Below are 18092 nucleotides of genomic sequence, written 5' to 3'. Positions count from 1 at the left end.
GAACATGATCCGACACATGTTCAAAGGATAGAGAACTTAAAGTCATTTTCTGATGTGATGGAAACATCTCTCAATGCATGGAAAGGGTTTAATTTGGGGGGCTTTTAGTGTACAAAATTAAGAAAAGTAGCATGATTTAACCTTCTAACAGAAATATCAGATTTTATTTTTAAGTTCAATGCATTACTAAAGAATTTCACCATAAAAATATACACATAAAAATATTTATAGAACATGTTAATTTGGATACATAAGAAAATAAGACAATTAATTTAATTCATAAAACATTTATTTAATGTTATATTATTTAAACACGAGATTTCCACATCTCTCGTTTTCAGTTCACCTCCGAGGATGGCATACATGCAGAACACGAAGCCTGCCAACACGGGAAACTCCGCCAAGGTTATAACATTCAATGTTATCTGTGACAGTTAAAAGATCTGCACGTTATCTAATATTATGATCATCAAATATCAACACAGCTGCATTTATAACAAATTCAGTAATGTAACAAAAAAAACCCAAACAAATACAGGAGGTTTATTTGTTAACTTATAAAAATTAATTTACAGTAACAAATGCTGTCGTTCAGCGTACGACAGATCTTAGTAAAAATGATTCGAGTTCTAAGTCCCCAGGAGGGCAACGGCTTCCAGAGTCCACAATAAACACGGAAACGGGGGAAAAAAAGAGGCAAAGCTTTACTGCACTGACAACACCAACCCTCCTATAAGGTTTTCTGTAAGAAGAAGTAACTGCACTGACTGTCTAACTAGCAAAAATGTAACAAGAAATTGGCGGAAGTGTTAAGAAATCATTACAAAGGTGACTGACTAGAGCTCATGTAAGCACACTTTTTTTTTTTAGAATGTTTTTTTAGAATTTCGCCAAGATTTAATCAGTTTTCTTTCTTTGTTGCGTGATAATAAATCGCTGGACGGCAGGATTGGAAACTGAAAACAAACAATGCTGCAAATTAGTATGGCTTGGGTTTTCAATAATAATTGAGCTTTGGTTATAATCAGTTTGCTTAGGAGTTGCATGTGTGCATACAAATCTATTACTTAGTCTGATGGCAGCCTGTCAATAGTGTGCAGATAAGAGGAGAGCACAGATTTTTTTACCCTGAAGAGATCGCAGTCGTAACTAGTACAGTAAGTATGAGCACTTGCAGAGTCGTTTGAAATGATCTGACGAAGAAATATTTTAACTGCAAGTCAAAACATGCATGAAAACAAAAATGGTGCATAGTCGTTCTGGGAGACCCCACAAATTGCATGAATAATAAGTAGACTGAAACAAGTATCACAGTACAGGCGACAAATAACCCTTAACTCTACACATAGCAGTCTCTAATACTGGGAAAATCTTGACTGGTTTTACCTGTTTGTCTTGTGTGTTCATATTACCTCATGCTAACTGGCTTCTATACTGCAAACACTGCAAACTTTTTGAACATAACAGGAAACATCCAGTCAAAATACAACTAGTGCATTAACAGACATGTTTGAGTGGCCAGGATCACTGGCCACTCAAAATGTGTGGTTTTTTTTTACTTTGTTTTTATTTTTTCCAGTTTCAAAATCAGATTCTCAAAGACAGAAAGTAGACCTAGTGTGGCATGAATTTGAGCATGCCCTTATCTGTTAGCATCACCGTCTTCCAAGCAGCATTACCATCAATTCTCAAAGCAAGCAGAGTACCTCCCAAATACTTTTGGACTGTTTTGAAACACTGTGGCAACCGAGCAAATGTCAGAGACTCCTGCAGTGATTGTCACCTGTCTTTTGTGTTAGAAGACATTCCAGTTCGCCCAAGAAGGGTCTTCCATGGCTCGTCCTCCACCAAGAGGCAGGCTGGAGGCATCCTTCTCAGGGCTGTGCATGTGGCATCGCAGATTGCCTGAGTTTGGTTCACGTGTGTTAAGCTAGTTAAACCGTGGTTTAATAAGCACTGTTGCCTTTAGGCAAGCAAAAAAAACAAAAAAAAAAAACACTGTCAGAAATGAAGTTTACACCTGACTCTGGAGCCAGTTGCGAGGATCAAGTCTGGCCCTGAGGTTTCTTAGGCTGCGTCGAGCTGGGGAGGGCCTAGAGAAGGGGCCTCCCTCTGATGACTCTGGGCTGTGGCTGCCCTCACTGTTGCTGGAGCTGTTGCTTGAGGTGGAGCTGGAGCAGGATAGCGTGGTTTGCGTGCTGTGCTTTGACCGGGGGGAGCGAGTGGAGATGGGGAGAGGAGCAAGCAGGGACGAGGGAGGCGGCTGGCAGGAACACTGGAAGGTCCCTCCACCTCCGTACCCTCTCCCTCGAAGGGTGCTGAGCTTAGCATCCAGAGAAAGAGTGCGTGGCCTCAGACGCGAGGGAGAAGATGACAAAAGAGAGTAGCTGGAAGTAGGTTCAGGCCAGCCGTGGTGGTGAGAGCAGGGACTGGTGCTACAGTGGCTGTCGCTATCTGAGGTCAGACTTGCGTCTGAAGACAGCAGGCCGAGCTGTGGGCAGCGGTGAGGACTCACAGGACTCCGAGGCAGTCGATGAGGGGTGCAGGGGCTGTGGCCAGACATGCGAGTACAGTGACGAGAGCGGCCAGTACATCTGGCATTGCTCTCCTCAAACGCAGACATCCAGGTGGGAGAGGTGCCTAGCTGGCTACGGAGCTCCAGCTCCTGCATTCTCCGAGCCAGGATGTCTGACACGGTGCTGCTGAGGTCATCAGATGACTCAATAACTGCAAGAGAAAAGCAGCAAATCTTATTAGTATGCCACCATGGAGTAAACCTGAGACCAGTTTTACAGACTGATCAGTTTTTCCTGGGATTAAATCTAAATTGCAGGGTGTTTTTAGAACAAGTGCTAAAGATAGCAATTACTGTAGGATATTTTAACATTTTGAGTGTATTCATGACATTTTTCCAATTCATGCAGATTACAATACTGCATAATTCTATTCAGAATGCAGAGTCCAGCTTCTTGGGATTGCAACATTTACCACAAACCAATTCACATTCCTAGTCCTAGTCCTGTTACTTCACCTGTCGTTGTAATAGGATGAGAGCAGAGCACGAATCTCAGCAGACACAGCGTTATCCTGCAGCAGAAGACCCTCACAGGAGGGTGTGGCAAGAGGAGCTGCCAGGGTTAGGAAAATCAACAGGGAAGTTGGTGAGAGAGTTGGGATAGAGCAGAGACGGGGATGAGGGAAAAGTTGGTAGTTTGGCAATTTTAATGGACATGACAAAAAAAGGAAAAGGATGCACGCTCATTCAAACAGGAGTGACGGGAAAACAAAGAAAGATTTCATTCATGCATCAAGATAATTCAACCATTACAATGAACGGTGAAAGTTTATGAAAAGTGTGATGAAATGAATTTTATGTTATTTCACATGGAAATAAGGAAAATGGGGAACAGGAAATGGCGAGGAAGGATAGATATGACATACAAAGGAACGTGAAAAGGAAAAAGAGGAATAGAGAAACAGAAGACAAGTTAGTCAGCACGTCAGAGATAAGAACCCTTCTATTTAGAGCACAGAGAAGTGAAGCAGAGAGTGAGTTTGAGAAATCGGATAGGAAAACGTAATTGACAGCACTCAAGAAACAGACGCAGCCACATGCAATGCAGGCACAGTGTTTTGATTCCCTGCTTTATTTTTCACATTAGGTTATAAGTGACCAAAAAACACCTTGACACAAGGACAATTCTTACCCATTTCATGATACAAAGAGCCTTGTTTCGGTGTGATAGGAGCTGGTTTTCGCGGCGATGGCAGTTCAATTTTCATTAAGTCATCACAGCATTGTTTCCACTGGCCTGTACATTGGAGACAAACGTCACCATCAACAAATCAAGCAGCAGATGGAGAATATACGGCACTATATGCTGTCCTTTAAAACACATGTTAAACGACCACATGTTGTGGGTTTAAATGACACATAAGGACCTACTCATATCGTAGAAATGTTGCCAAAAGGCTTCCATCCAGCGGTGTGTCTCTTCGCGGCTGTCTGTGGTCACAGTGTGCGTAACCTCCTCCCCTCCGTAATGGTTGCTGATGCAGATATTCTGAACTTTACTGAGAGGGTCTTTCTCTGATGCACGTATTCTGGTCTCCTGAAACACAGGAGTGGCAAAGAATACAATCATGTACCGCAAAAATGTCTACAGCAGGGAATGAATGGCAGTACAGTGTGGTTGAATGAATAAGTTTCCACTGCAAATAAGCCCTCATTAATAAAGTCACCAATTAGTGCTCTTCCAAACCATTTCCCTCCAGCAATTATCCAACAAAAGAATGCTGACTCCCAATTCCCATAACTTGCTGTACTCTAAATATGGCTAGGTATGGCTATGACCACTAGATGGCAGTGTTGTCCTGTTCACGCCTTTGCCATGCTGCGCTCCCTCTTTCTGTCTCCCCTAATGTGAGCTGCACAAAAGATCATACAGACCCAATCTGATTGACTTGGCTTTAGGTTATCAGCGTGCTCAAGGTCAGAGGACACAAAAGACCGAGTGCGTCACTACAGAAAGATTGTGAAGCAGTCTAGGAATCGACTCTTAAAGACACAGGAAATGAGATGATTCAGAGCGTGACTGGCCAGCTGACTGATCTTTATTTGATGCAGGGAAAAATGATGGCATGAGAGAATTATGACTTCCAATTGGATAGAGGGGTCTCCCTGTGTATACAAAGCTTTGAGCAGTAGAAATGTGCCTTTACAGGCCTGATGAACGTTTCTACAGTCACACCTCAAAAGGTAACAAACACAACCGCAGTTTGGTACTCATGAACTCAATGGAGCTCGATTCTGACAGCTCTGGGCGGCTTTTTAAAATAAACCTTGAGAACCGCTGCAAAGAAAAGAGCTAAATTTTCTCTTTAGGCTCAGAGTCTACCAGTGAGCTTGTTATTTAAACGTGTGGTAATCCACAAGCCTGTTTTCTTACCATCTATTCTGATGCCTTAGGTGTTACTAAAAATATGCAGCTACTGCTTCTCTAAGGCTGGATCGAGCTCAAAGAGATAATATACTGCCTTTCAGATTTCTTTGCTGACCTTGTTGATGCCAATAGTGAAAGCTGGCTCAACGTTAGCCTCCACATCTTCTTGCCGGTAGTAGCAGAAAAGGCTTGTTCCTTTGAGAACGGCGTGAACTTTTGTCCAACTCTGAGGGTCACCTCCACACTGCTGCTAGGTAAAGAAAAAATGGAATAAAGGAAAAAAAAAATACGCACACAAAGAGAGAAGACAACATGAGATTGAGAGAACAGGAATGTGGTAGGGGAGAAAAAGAAAAAAAAAGTGTGGACATATGCCAAAAAATCTAGCACAACCCTTGGAGGAATAGTTTGCAGCAATGCACATTTGCAGGCTTGCCAACTTACCTTAACTTTCAAGCACCCGCTCATCATCTGTTGGGTCATACAGTGAGGCTGAGCTGCGAGGCGGCAACACACACTACCATAGAGTGGCAGCCAGTACGAACACTCTTCTGCAGGGAGGGAATAGATGGATGGGGAAAAAATAAACACTATAAATAAATAAAAATATTCCCATGCCATTAAAATTCCACACAGAAACATGCATCCACACACACAAACCGACACACACTGCATCCTCACGTCACACCGTCCCCCCCTTTAGCACACACTGGAGTATAAAAGGATGGCAGCTGCAGGGAGTGTCGTGCAGTTTGGCAGTGAAACTTTACAGCAGGCTGCAGGGCCAATGAATAAAACACTAGAGGCCTGTCTGTGTTAGGGTCTGGACCCTTGTTATCCAGCATCATTACAGCTTTACACAGCAGTCACCTCACTAGCGCAGCCTTTATTACTGTGACCTTGACAATGGCTGCCTGTCAGAGAAAGTGGGAGGACAGAGGAGGAAAAGAGGAGGAGGCATAGCTGCGCCATATGCTGGTGTAAAGGAAATGATCAGAATGCCGGGCGAAGAAGTGAAGCGGTGACGAGTGAGAGAAAGACGAAAAATAGACAGATGGCCGATTTGGCAGAGGAAGCAGAAAGATGGCGAGGACACAGATTGATGGTGGCTGCCACTCACCGTTGCCTGAAATGATGAGGTCATGCGTGCGAAAGCTGTCCTGGACGTGTGACAGTGACAGTGTGGTGTGGGCTAAGAGGTGGTACTTCGGGCCCCTGTCAACACACGAGTGAAGAGAAGAATTTAATTTGGTGTTTGAGTATGCATGTTTGCAGTGAGCGATGGTCTCAATAAATATCTGCTCTCTGAAATTACAAGTTATTTCCAATCCATTTTCTGTTTTTGTATAAAAACTACAGATATTATATGAAGCTAAACTTACGGTACAGAGGGAACTGGCAGCAGGAGAGGGGCTCCCACTCCGTTGCTTACGGGACTACACGGTCCAGGCTCCATGGCTGCCCGGAGTTTCTTCCCAGCTGATCGACCCAGTGAAGAGCTCAGCTTGCTGGCCAGTTTCCTTGGTGTGCTGCCTGCAGAATAGTCGTCCTCTGAGCAGCAGCTATACAACTCAACCCGTAGCTCAAAACCCGGGCTGGCTTCACTGCTGCAAGAGAAAATGCTCATCATCACCATCTCTTTAAGGGTCATTTTAAAAGAGTAACTAAGTGCATCCACTCGAGTACAGTGCTTACTTTCACATACCTATGTGCTTCATGTGTGCTATTTTATACCTTTCTTGTATAATATTTTGGGCAAAAATGTTGTACAGTATTCATGAGCCTGGTTCTGCTGGAGGTTTCTTCATGTTAAAAGGCAGTTTTTCCTTCTCACCGTTGCCAAGTGCTTGCTCGTAGGGGGAGATCTGATTATTGGGGTTTTCTCTGTATTATTGTAGGGTCTTTAGGTCTCTAGGGTATTGTAGGATAATCCTACAATATGAAGCACCTTGAGGCAACTGTTACATAAATAAAATTGAACTGGCAAAACGATTGTAGTTTGTACTGTATTGCTCTTTCAGTTAGTTGCCAACTAAATTTATTTGAATTCTAAATACCGAACATAAAATTGGCTTAACAATCAGGTGTTATAGATCGCCCTCTCATTGGTACTTACAGTGTATCAAACAGAGTATTTACTTTGGATGTACAACATTACAAAACCATATTAATACAATATTAAACTACTGGTTTTACTACAGTCTTCTGTGATGGTCACAGATTATATGGCTGTTCGGTTATAGGACTGACAGGTGACTTACAATACGATAGTGTTGTCAAAGCAAATATCGGTGAGTGTCCGGTCTACTATCACCATGTCTGTATCAAAGATTTCTTCTCCCAGCTGCAACAGGCAGAACACCGCACATCGATGAAGCTCTACGAATGAAAATGTAGAAAGTCAGAAGAGAAGAAGAGGAAACACTTCTACATAACAGTGCATTTTTGAAACACTTCGGCAGCTTTCATTTACTTGCATCACTTTAAAAATCAGAACCAAAATGGCAATGCAGCAAGCATGAAACTGTTGGTTTCAGTTTAATGGTCAGCTGTGCTAAGAATTCCTGGGAAATACTGAACAGTATTTTGAAACTAAACTACAGGAGTCTTTGTGTATGTGAAGATTATATTTTAGGGCAGGTTTCACTGTGATTATAGATAAACCCTGAAATCTTTGTGTCTAAGAAAACCATCATTTCCATAACACCAGTGAGAAATTATGAAAGAAACTACAACAGATGGAGCAGACAGAGTCGGGGCAGACAGGCCTAATCTCTTCTTCTCGAGCAGTTTGATTAGAAAGTTCCAGGAATCTATCCATAAAAATCAAAATTTGACCAATCTCCACTTAAAGGTCACCTTCTTGTACACTGATACACTGATTTCAGTGTTGCCATTATTTTGAGACGGAACAGTTTGTTGTCTTGAATGATCGCCTAAGGTCAGCGAGACCAAACTTTTCTGTAAGAAAAGAAGTGCCGAATTATTTCAAGAGTAGCACATGAGTGGGTTTTTTTTTGTCAAATTCTTAAGGGCTGTGTCCACTGAGGCGTCTGAGCGATGTCCACGTTTCAAAAATAAAATAAAAGTGGATGGGTTGCCGCTCTTACACGCTAAAGGAGATCCAGTGTGCACCGAAGAGGCACCAGTGCCTATGGGAACAAAATGAGCTTACACGAAACAATTTAAAAATAGCAGCAGCACTGAAATTGGTCTAGAGGTGAGCAAGGACTTGACATTAAAGAAAAGATTGGAAAATTTGAATTTCCCAAGATTCCCAGAACCCTATGATCGCACCTTCACCCCACAACCTCATATTGGGGATAATCTTGTATTTCTTCCTCATAAAACACTTTATAACTGGCACTGGTATGTTCTACTCGCGCTTCCATGTGTACGGCACATTGACACCTAATGTCCCACACTTCATTGCGCAATTACTATTCCAAGTATGAAATCAACACTCCTCACTAAAATCTGACTGGACAAACGAGAAAGGAACACACTTTGGTCCTCCTTGCCTCAGTTTATGTCTCTGTGTGCTTAATGACCTTGACTTACAGCCTCATTAAGCTTTGTTAAGAGACTACTACCTGTCTCAAGAGTTCATTTCCATGCACAGGTCACGCAGATTAATTCATTCGAGTTGCCAAGGGAGAGGCTGAGCACTGAGACTATTATAATGACGGTATGGAGGTTAACACACATTAAATTTATCTAGAGCAGGTGGGATAGAAAATGTCCATATAAAAAAATTTCCATTGTTAGATTCTCAGCACTCTATTGAATTTTATCACGAAGACAATTTAATACGAGCAGGTTCACAGGAATATTCCATAAGACAGAAAACTAGAGTGGATCCTTAAACGCACCACAGATTTTATTTGTTTTTGGCTTACAGTTCTCCCATCACTACTAAGAATGAAGCGCTTCATTGCCTTCGTGATTCTTTGTAATAGCCAGGAGGCAAAGCAATCCAGACAGGACAGTGGGTCAAGTTGTGCTTCCAGGAGTAAAATAGAGAGATAAAGCCAAAAAAACAAAAAAGCTCCCAATGACTGTGAAGATCATCTCTAACAGCTGCGACTAAAGTTGTTTTCGCACATGCATTGCAGCCCTGAATGTTTCTAAGCAATATTAAGTGAATCAGTTGAATTGGAAATTAAACAGCCCTCACTGTGTGAACTCCCCCAGTACGTAGTCTAGTAATTAATGTCTGATTGAGCCCATGTGAGAACTGGGTAGATCACTGATTAGAGAAATCACAATGAGTGAGTGTGTGGTCCATACCCAACCCACTGAGTAAAGCAGCAAATAGCATATTTCTAGTGCTGAGAATTCATCTGACACAGAGCCTCCTGTTGTGTGCTGGATGTGAGAAAGGGCAACTTTGTACAGATGGATTTTTGCCACACTGTCTGGAGTCTGGGGTGTAAAAATGGGTACAGAGCAGAGAAAATGTCACACCGCAATCCGTCCATGTAAGCGTTTTCACCCGGAAGCGAGAAATAAAAGGTCATTTTCATTCTAGAGTCTCAATGAATCTCACATCTCCCCGCCCCGTTATTTCAAAGATTTCAGATACAACCGCGGAAGCAACCGAGGGCTACCTTCCACAGAAGCGTATTATTAATAAATACTGGAAGTATAAATCATTCATAAGTCATCAATGACTTTCTTCACACACACACACACACACACACACACGTGACTTCTCACCTCCTTTGTTCTTGAAGTACTCCGTGTCTTTCCACATGAGAGGGATCCGAAGATCTGTAAAGGCAACAGGCTGAAGATTAGACAACAGAGGACCAATTATGCCTTTCTTTATAGTCATGTGAAAAAGAAAGCTTTCACAGGACCCTCAATAGTCCCGTGAAAAATAAAGTATAGCCTTACTGCTTTCATAGGAATTAGGAGGATAAGTAGCACTCAGGTGCTGCTAATCAAATGCACTTGATTAGTTAACCATCAGCAAGTGTAGATGCCTCTATGAAAACAGAAGTTTAGACAGTTTGCAGGTCTGGAGCCTTCAGGTGTGTGCTAACACACAACCACTGTCTTCCCAGGACTGCACGTCCCAGCAAATTCACCCCAAGGTCAGAGTATGCAACGATGATAGAAACTGGAAAACACCTAAGAGCTGCATGTCAGACTCTACAGGCCACAGTTAACATCTTAAATGTCAAAGTTCATAACCTTAAAATTAGAAAAAGACTGGACAGGTATAGCTCATTTGGAAGTGTTGTCAGGAGAAAAACACATAGCTGTATAACACAGAATAGGATTGCTAAAAGTGATTCCACAAGCTACTGAATCATGGGAGTTTCTTTGCCACATGACTGTAAATATCCTGCAATAACAACGGATGCTCATATTAACCAAGTTGCAAACAAGGCACCAATCACTACACTGAAAAAAAGGCCATGTGGGATTTACTTGATTCAATAGTGGACATTTGTTGCACACAAATGTTTTGCTTTGGCAGAAACTTAAACAACTGAGTTAAATCAACACAACTTTTTCATATTCAATAAACCTGTGCATTTTGTGTTCATAAAACACGATTGAAACATGTTCAGATGAAGTAAGTTGAGCTCTTGGAATATTTTAATCCTTCACAATTTTGTCATTTTATTTCAACACTATTCAATAACTTTTACCCCAATACTACTTGGTCACTTAAATACTACATGTTGTCTTCATATTACATAATGTTCAACAAAGTCTACAGTCTGGTTACCATAAAAATTGAATGGATTTACAATGACTACCATCCTCCGGGTTGCAGGAGGGCTGGGAAATAACCCTGAAGTGATAGGTTACGAGGCAGGGTGCACCCTGGACAGCCTGGTCTATCACATAGAAACAAACAACCACGTGCACTTACATTCACGGGTAATTTAGAATCATCAGTTAACCCTAACTCTAATAACTGCATGACTTTTAACTGTGGGAGGAAACCAGAATACCCAGAGAGAAGCGACTGCAAACTAGCCAGAATGTGGATTTGAACCCAGGACCTTCTTACTGTGAAGCAACAGCGCTAACCACCATGCCAACAATCTAGGAAATACAGGAAAGCTATGATTTCCTGTATTTGATGCAGAATTTTTTTGTTTTTGTCCTCGACAGGTTAATCCACAATAAATAGCAATAGCATGCATGTGGTGTGTGTGTAGTTCTCTGCCTCTTATAACTCCACTGATCTTCCTGCAGTTTGAAATCTTGTGCGATCTTGTTGAATTTCATGAGTTCAGCAACTAACCACTCTTACTAGATTGTATCATGTCATCTCAACAAGAACAAATTAAGTTTTTGAATTCCATGCAAATCCTACATGATTTAATTACGTTCATAGAAACATGAAATTATTGTGTTCAAATTACAAGGTAGACCTTTTTAATGTAACAACCACCCAATTTACTTTTTTTGGTATACCAAAAAAAGTAGAGGTGGCTGCTCGACTTGACTGAGATGGATGCCTTCCTGAAACCACGATCCAAAGAGTGTGAGACTGAAATCCCGTGCAGTGTCACGGGATTTAACATTGCTATATTATTGACTTACTTCACTTGAACATGATATGAACAATTTAATCTACCCTCTCTGCATATTATGTCATTTCTACACTATATAGTTACACTTAACTTTAAAGCATGAGGCAATTGTGTTAAATACACACAAGATGCTTATGTAAATCCAAGAGCTGGCCAATCCCTTTTTTTCAGTGTAGTGCAAACTTCAGGTTGCACTAAGCGCTCAGCTGCAGACACGTTTTTGGGTCTAAATGAATTAAAAGAAAGAGGATGTCGCTAATGCGGTCATCTCACAGCTCCAAACGTGCACAGAAAGTTCGCCTGCTGTTCAAATCTTCCATTTATGAGGGACTGCCAGTTGGAATAATGTGGAATTTTATGGCAGGGAGCCTTAAAGCGACAGGAGCTAAAATAACTTGTTCCAGACAGAACTGAACTGATGAACCGAGGGGCTGCATGAAGGCCCGGTTTACTGGGAATAATGCAGATTTATTGTCACAGAGTTTAAGAGTAAAAATATGGCTTCTTTTGGCTGCTCCCTTATTCACAAAAGTTCACCGCAGCAGGTAGCACTGCATGCTTGATTTGGCAGTTTTTTACCCTTCCTGATGCAACTGCAAAGGCATTTGTGCCACATCCCGTGACTGAACCACCGATCATTCGCTTGCTGGGTGAATGTGTAATCATTACAATAATGCTTTTCAAAATGTCTTTGTTTACTTACATTGCATTCTACAAGTAGACAAAATGACAGTAAAATTTGATCTGACTGTCTTGATCTCCAGAGTGATCTTTTATCAATGTGGTGGACAGCAGCAAGTCAGAAAGTACAAAGTAATTTAAAAATGAAACATCCGCCATTAAAGGCTGATGAGAGCAGCTCGGCATTAAATTACAGCAATAAGAGGAAGCTTAAATTTGATCCATTTCCTCCTTTTACTGCTGGTCACAGTCTCTTGGCAACAACAGTGCCACATTTAAATGATAAAATAACTTTAAAAGCTTTCTCAAAATCTTCCAAAATGCTGGGAAAATTTCCGCCCTGAACCTTCTCCAATCACTTTTCTCTCAGAAATAAACGCTTTTGTCTATTTCTCACCTGAGATGGCGACTTTTCCTTTACATGGGAGCCTGTCGTCCATCGGCCCTGCATCTGATGATCTGCGTGTGACTTTCTGCATGACCTGAGCCTCCTTCATCCTCTGCAGTTCTGACATGTAGGCCATGATACGAGTGCTGCATGTCTGTAGACTCTTTGCCGCTTCCAAAGCCTGGTCTTTTTGGGAGCAGGCAGCCAGCAGCTTGCAGGCTCCATCGCGCATTCGGATCTCATGATCAATCTTCTTCTGAATGTCGCTGTCCTGCAAAGACGAGAGCGGGACAACAGGCATTTATGAGCAATGAAGACCCATTTGAAAGTGAGGTACACAATAGATTCACTTCTCACTGATAGACATTTTAAAAAATGATGTTTTGGGAGAAATAAAGGCACAAAAAGGGTTAGAAATGACAACTTCAAGCAAAGAGTCTGTTTGCATTAGTTTGTGTATGTGTGTGCATGGCCTTTAGCCCTCTTAACAATGAGCCCACACCCCTGCTGAGCAGACACGTCCATGTTGAATCATTTAGTGCAAAGTCACTTGGCATACACTCACACAGACGGAGCAGTAACTCTCAAGTTGGGAGATAAAGAATGAAGCCATCAAACACTGAAAGTCTGTGTCCCGAAGATACCCCCAGATACTCAAATGTGCACATGCGTACTTTGCAATTTTAAACTGATTTCAAACAGATTTCCTAAAGAAAAAACAGCACTGCGCTATCAAACTAAATCTAGCCAATGTGCTCTAAGAAACCTGTCACATGGGTGTAGTAAAAAAACAAAAACAAAATAAACCCCCAAACTTTAACTTCGCTCAGAAATGAAAACACAATGTAGATATAAAGTACTCACAAGTATTCACAAACACAAAAATAAACGCAGGAATCAAACGAAGCTCAAGAAAAAGAAAAGTTTGACTAAGCTTAAGGGGCTAATCCACCCTGCCCGCAAAAGCATTTGTGTAAATTCCAGTTAAGAAGTATAGAACAGTAAGGTTATCTTTAAATTGAAAACAATCTCTTATTATTATTATTATTATCATTATTTTTATTGTTGAGCAGATGGTGTTCAACCTCTTCCTGACTGCTGAAGCACGTGTGTGAGAGCGTGTCTGCTCGCCATCTCCGGCGATACATTAACAAGAATCCGCTGTCCTCAAATATAACCTCTAATGCTCCGAGCCCTCTCTGCCTGATAAATGCCTCGTCCTTTCTCCGCTACTCCAATATTACTCATTTATCTTCCCTCTCTGTCTGATTCCTATGAATTTTTTATTCTTTTCATTTAAGCTTTTATAATTCACCTCCTCTTAGACCCCATCCGTTCCACTCCACCGTCCTCAATCGGCTTTTCTTTCTTGTCCTCTACATGCTCTTTCTCCTTTCTACCTGGCTCTCTCTCTCTCTCTTTCTTTCTTTAAGAATAAGTCACTTTTGTTCAGCAGAGCCAGCAGGAGGGGAATGAATTTGATTTCAATGGAAAAGTTTACATTTGGACGCAGATTCTCGCTGGACTGCACTACAACCTGAGGTTTTGTGTGATTAACCGCTGCACTGAAATCAATGCTTCTTAGGATATGACCACATTGTTTCTGCGTGGTGGTGAAAGCTATACTAGAAATTATAAATCATACATGAATTAAATAACTCCTTGCTTAGAAGAAACCACCAAAAACACTGTCTGTCACAAGCGCTCCAGCAGTACTTGCTCCTTACTTGCTACAGTAACAGGATATCACATTAAAAAGGGATGAATGTGAGATTTCTCCACAGAAACACTCTAACAGCAGAACTATCAGGCACAGCGGTGAGATAATGATCACTCTAGAGTCATGCACAATCTACACTGCAGCTGTTAAACACAACGTGGCTAAACAAATAGCCCCCATCATTAAATAAACGCTTTTACTGCCCCAAAAACAATTACAGCACTCTTGAAAAATCAAGGTGATCAAATTGTAACAACAGTATAAACATAACAGTTATCTACTGGATGACTATGAGGTACAAGAGGAAATTTTAATTTTCAAGGTCAAGCACTGTTTCATGAGCATTTACTTTGCAGCGGTTTAGGCAATAACGGCTGCGTGTTGAGTTATTTAGAGGGGACAGCAAATTTACACTGTTATACAAGCTGTACACTGACTACTTTACATATCTTCGATGTTGTCCCATAAAGAGATATAACAACATATTAACATTGAACATAAACAAATAGCTGAAGGAACTATTGCCCAGGACCACTTTAAAAAGGGAGTGGCTCAAGACATTTGCACAATACTATACATGGCATTAAAATGCATGTGAAAAACAAAAGAATTAGCAGTAAAATGAGAAATTTTATGTCAAACTTTCCATGATACCAAGTGTTCTTGATGCTTGAGATGCCTAATGTAGACATTTCACTTATTTATCATAGGTTACAGGTTATATGTGAATGCAGGAAATGAGTAAGTTAGTGATAAAATTACTGGATCTTTTTTATGTTAAATGGGTAAAGCAAGAAAAAGGAAAAAATAAATTAAAGAGTGAAAGCCCAATGTCCTTGTTAGCAGTAATGCCACAAACCACACATGAAGCACTAGCCGTAAGCTTGCCTGGACAGCTCTCAAGAATGCATACACTCCCATAAAAACACACACTCACACATGCATAGGGAGCAAAGAAATTGTCCAGGTCGGTGCAGTAGGTCTTAGAGTGACCTGCTGGGAGGAAGTCCTGTATTTATAGCTGCTAATTTAACAGGCTTTTCCTTCTGGGGATCTCAGAATAGAATTCAAGCAGCCTAGATCCACGTCTAATCCAGAAGTCTGGCTCTACGTCAGGTCAGTAGGGTACAAAAAAAACAGACTGAGTTCAACACTTAACAACACAGACATACACACATGCCATAACGAATCGATATTTTCTTTTCATGATCTTTCATAAATACTCAGAGGCGTGGACAAACACAACCTCGTAAGCTCACACGCGCTGTGTGTTCAGAGCGGCAGGTGTTAGACCAGTGGGCATTTCTGACTGCCTGTGATGATGGCAGCACGGACAGAAGAAAGAACGAAGATGCAGGAAGGGTGGTTAGGCGACAGGGATGCAGGGCATGCTGAGTATCACGCAGAGACACAGACGGGAAGCGGAGCCGTCAGAGGAAACAGGGAGAATCTTGAGGAAAACAGCAGAAAAGAGGAACAGAGACAAAAGGAGGAGATATGTGTTGACAGGGTGAAAGGTGTGGGCGGAGGACGAGAGGAGAAGAGACGAAACTGTGAAGGGGAACTGCAAGAATTGAGAAAAGAAAAGTAACAAAAAATGTGATTATATTTTTAAAAGGTTAGGTACAAAGGATCCAGGTGAGGAAGAATGAGGGAAAACTGAAGGGTTGATGGAAAACAAAAGTGGCAGCTAAAGAGACAAAAATTTGGCAAGAGGAAAAAGGTGCTTGTTTATATAACAACTCTGCTGTAGATGTAATTAAGCAGAAAGCTCTGTGAATGAGCAGGGGTGAAGAGGGAAAAAAGAACAAACATGAATGAAGACATGAGAGTCTTTTCAAAGCTTAATGCTTAAAGGAAGAAAATCGCATAATTAAGAGGTTGGCCATTTAGATGTTGTAAAGGTATGTGTAGCAACAATGTTAGAAGCTCTGTGAGGTTTAGTGGTGCTCAGGGCTAAATGCTACCAGCATGACAACCCTAAGAAAACATAAAGTTTATGTGTAATGCATCTCAGTTTAAGACGCTCATATTTGTAGATGTGTGGAGAGGAAAAGACAAAGAGCCTGATGCAAAGCAAAGCTGAAACAGATGGGAAATCATTTAGTGTTATAGCATTTAGTCAACCTGAGTACATAAATAGGAATTTTTACTTGTTATACACCAGACAAAACATCAAGGGAATCACCAGAGTGATTAAAAATTACCCCAAGGGAGACATAAATATGCGCACCAGAATTATGTATCCAGCCACACAAAGCTGCTGGCTCTAGTGGGTGACACATTTTTCTCAAAACCACAGAAATCAATCTGATTGCGGTATTAGAGGAAAACACTCTCCATGTTAAAAACAACAGGATTCATCATGAATGTGCTAATCTGTCCTCCAGATGATAAGACATTTAAGAAAGGCAAGAGTAAAGTGTGACCTGCTGCTAGCCCTTTGTAGATAGATTTGGTTATCAGTGATGTTTACAGGGTTCATCAAATCATCTGTGGAAAATTTCATGGCCGTCCTTCCTGTCTAAATATTTCATTTAAACCACAAATTGTTTTTCCTCAGATTGTAACTCTGCTGGGGTGCAGATAATTGTTCGATAATGGAACTATTTAAAAGCGTCATTATGGCGCACACAGTATATGCATAATGCTAATGTAACCTTTCAGAAGGTAATTTGATGCCTCAGTGGCTACCAGATGGTCACTTTCTGTCACCTGTCTGTCCCCGTCTGGCTGTGTTGATCCTCACTTGCGAGTCTGTGGGTGTGATCACAGAGACACCAACACGCACACCTACACAAACAAGCACAGACACACGCGCTGCTCCGGGATTTGACGCCGCTGCAGATGGTGTGTAATGGTTTGTTTACGATGTGCTGTTCTGCGTGAATAGCCTTTCCTGTTCAGATCGCTGACCCTTGACCTCTAACCTCTATCTCTACACAGGCCAGACGGCTGTAGTTAAAGCATGGGATTAGACCTAGGGGTTAGGGTTATTACATAATAATTCAAACAGCCTGTGGGTGAAATTCACGCAGGGCAGGATGAACAGTTAATACTAGGTCGGGAAGAATGTTCACAGGTAACAGGATGAATCCCTCTGCTTAATTATGCTAAAACGCTACACACATATATTGAGCATATCTAACTGTCAGTGTGTTAGAGAGCTAATGCTAATATTCAGTGACCGCTCTGCCCACGTGCAGACTCACAGAGCTGCCAGCGTGGCTGTAGTGTGGACCCTGTGGTCTTGTTAGATTACTGCATCCCTAGCATGTTCACAGTAAAGCGTGGGATGAAACATGTAGTATATACCACAGAAATCAATGATGATACCAGCAGTAAATATTGTCCTCCTGCTCGCCTCACCCTGTAAGGTTGTAAGAGTACACAAAGGCGATTGTGTAAACTGGGATGGAACGAGTATCCTTCACCAGTACAAAGAATGATTTCTCTTAAGACCACTGAACCATACCACCTTTTCTTTCTTTGCTGACTCTTAACTCCTTGTGAACGAACACCACAGCTGACTGGCCAAAGAAAAAAAAAGGTTAGCAGAAAAGGGAAAGAGGCAGATTTAATAGAGGTGGTGGGGGTGATGATGATGATGATAACTGTGAACAATAGCATCAGCAGGACTGAAACACACACAAAAAAAGGGAAATGGTCTTGCGCAGGCACTCACAAAAACACACACAATCTGTCAATCTTTATGGCCACAGACTTTCAGACTGACACAAATGTGCTCTGGATTTATTACACACACACACATCCACACAAAACCCAGGCTAGCAAATTCC

The 18092-nt window shown here is 41.5% G+C and overlaps 1 protein-coding gene across 4 annotated transcripts in view; it reads right to left on the bottom strand.

The window, feature by feature from the left end:
• Nucleotides 1–271: 271 nt before the first annotated feature.
• Nucleotides 272–18092, bottom strand: part of rtkna (rhotekin a) — a 55130-nt gene continuing 37309 nt past the window's right edge. For 3 of the 4 annotated variants that reach the window (XM_087849050.1, XM_087849052.1, XM_087849053.1), the window contains exons 2-11: nucleotides 12582–12843; nucleotides 9663–9716; nucleotides 7205–7322; nucleotides 6326–6550; nucleotides 6064–6158; nucleotides 5388–5494; nucleotides 5059–5193; nucleotides 3947–4112; nucleotides 3708–3812; nucleotides 272–2727 (exon numbers count right to left, since the gene is read on the bottom strand). In XM_087849050.1, coding sequence (XP_087705176.1) covers nucleotides 2015–2727; nucleotides 3708–3812; nucleotides 3947–4112; nucleotides 5059–5193; nucleotides 5388–5494; nucleotides 6064–6158; nucleotides 6326–6550; nucleotides 7205–7322; nucleotides 9663–9716; nucleotides 12582–12843 — 1980 coding nt within the window. In that variant the 3' untranslated portion in view covers nucleotides 272–2014. The remainder of the gene's footprint in view (nucleotides 2728–3707; nucleotides 3813–3946; nucleotides 4113–5058; nucleotides 5194–5387; nucleotides 5495–6063; nucleotides 6159–6325; nucleotides 6551–7204; nucleotides 7323–9662; nucleotides 9717–12581; nucleotides 12844–18092) is intronic. The other variant, XM_087849051.1, reaches the window with a different exon arrangement.

The sequence above is a fragment of the Neolamprologus brichardi genome, chromosome 12 (genome assembly GCF_056152115.1).
Source record: "Neolamprologus brichardi isolate AB-2024 chromosome 12, ASM5615211v1, whole genome shotgun sequence".
In the NCBI taxonomy this organism is placed as follows: Eukaryota; Metazoa; Chordata; class Actinopteri; order Cichliformes; family Cichlidae; genus Neolamprologus; species Neolamprologus brichardi.
Note: the sequence above shows the minus strand (reverse complement) of the source record. Positions and strands in the feature narration are given on the sequence as shown.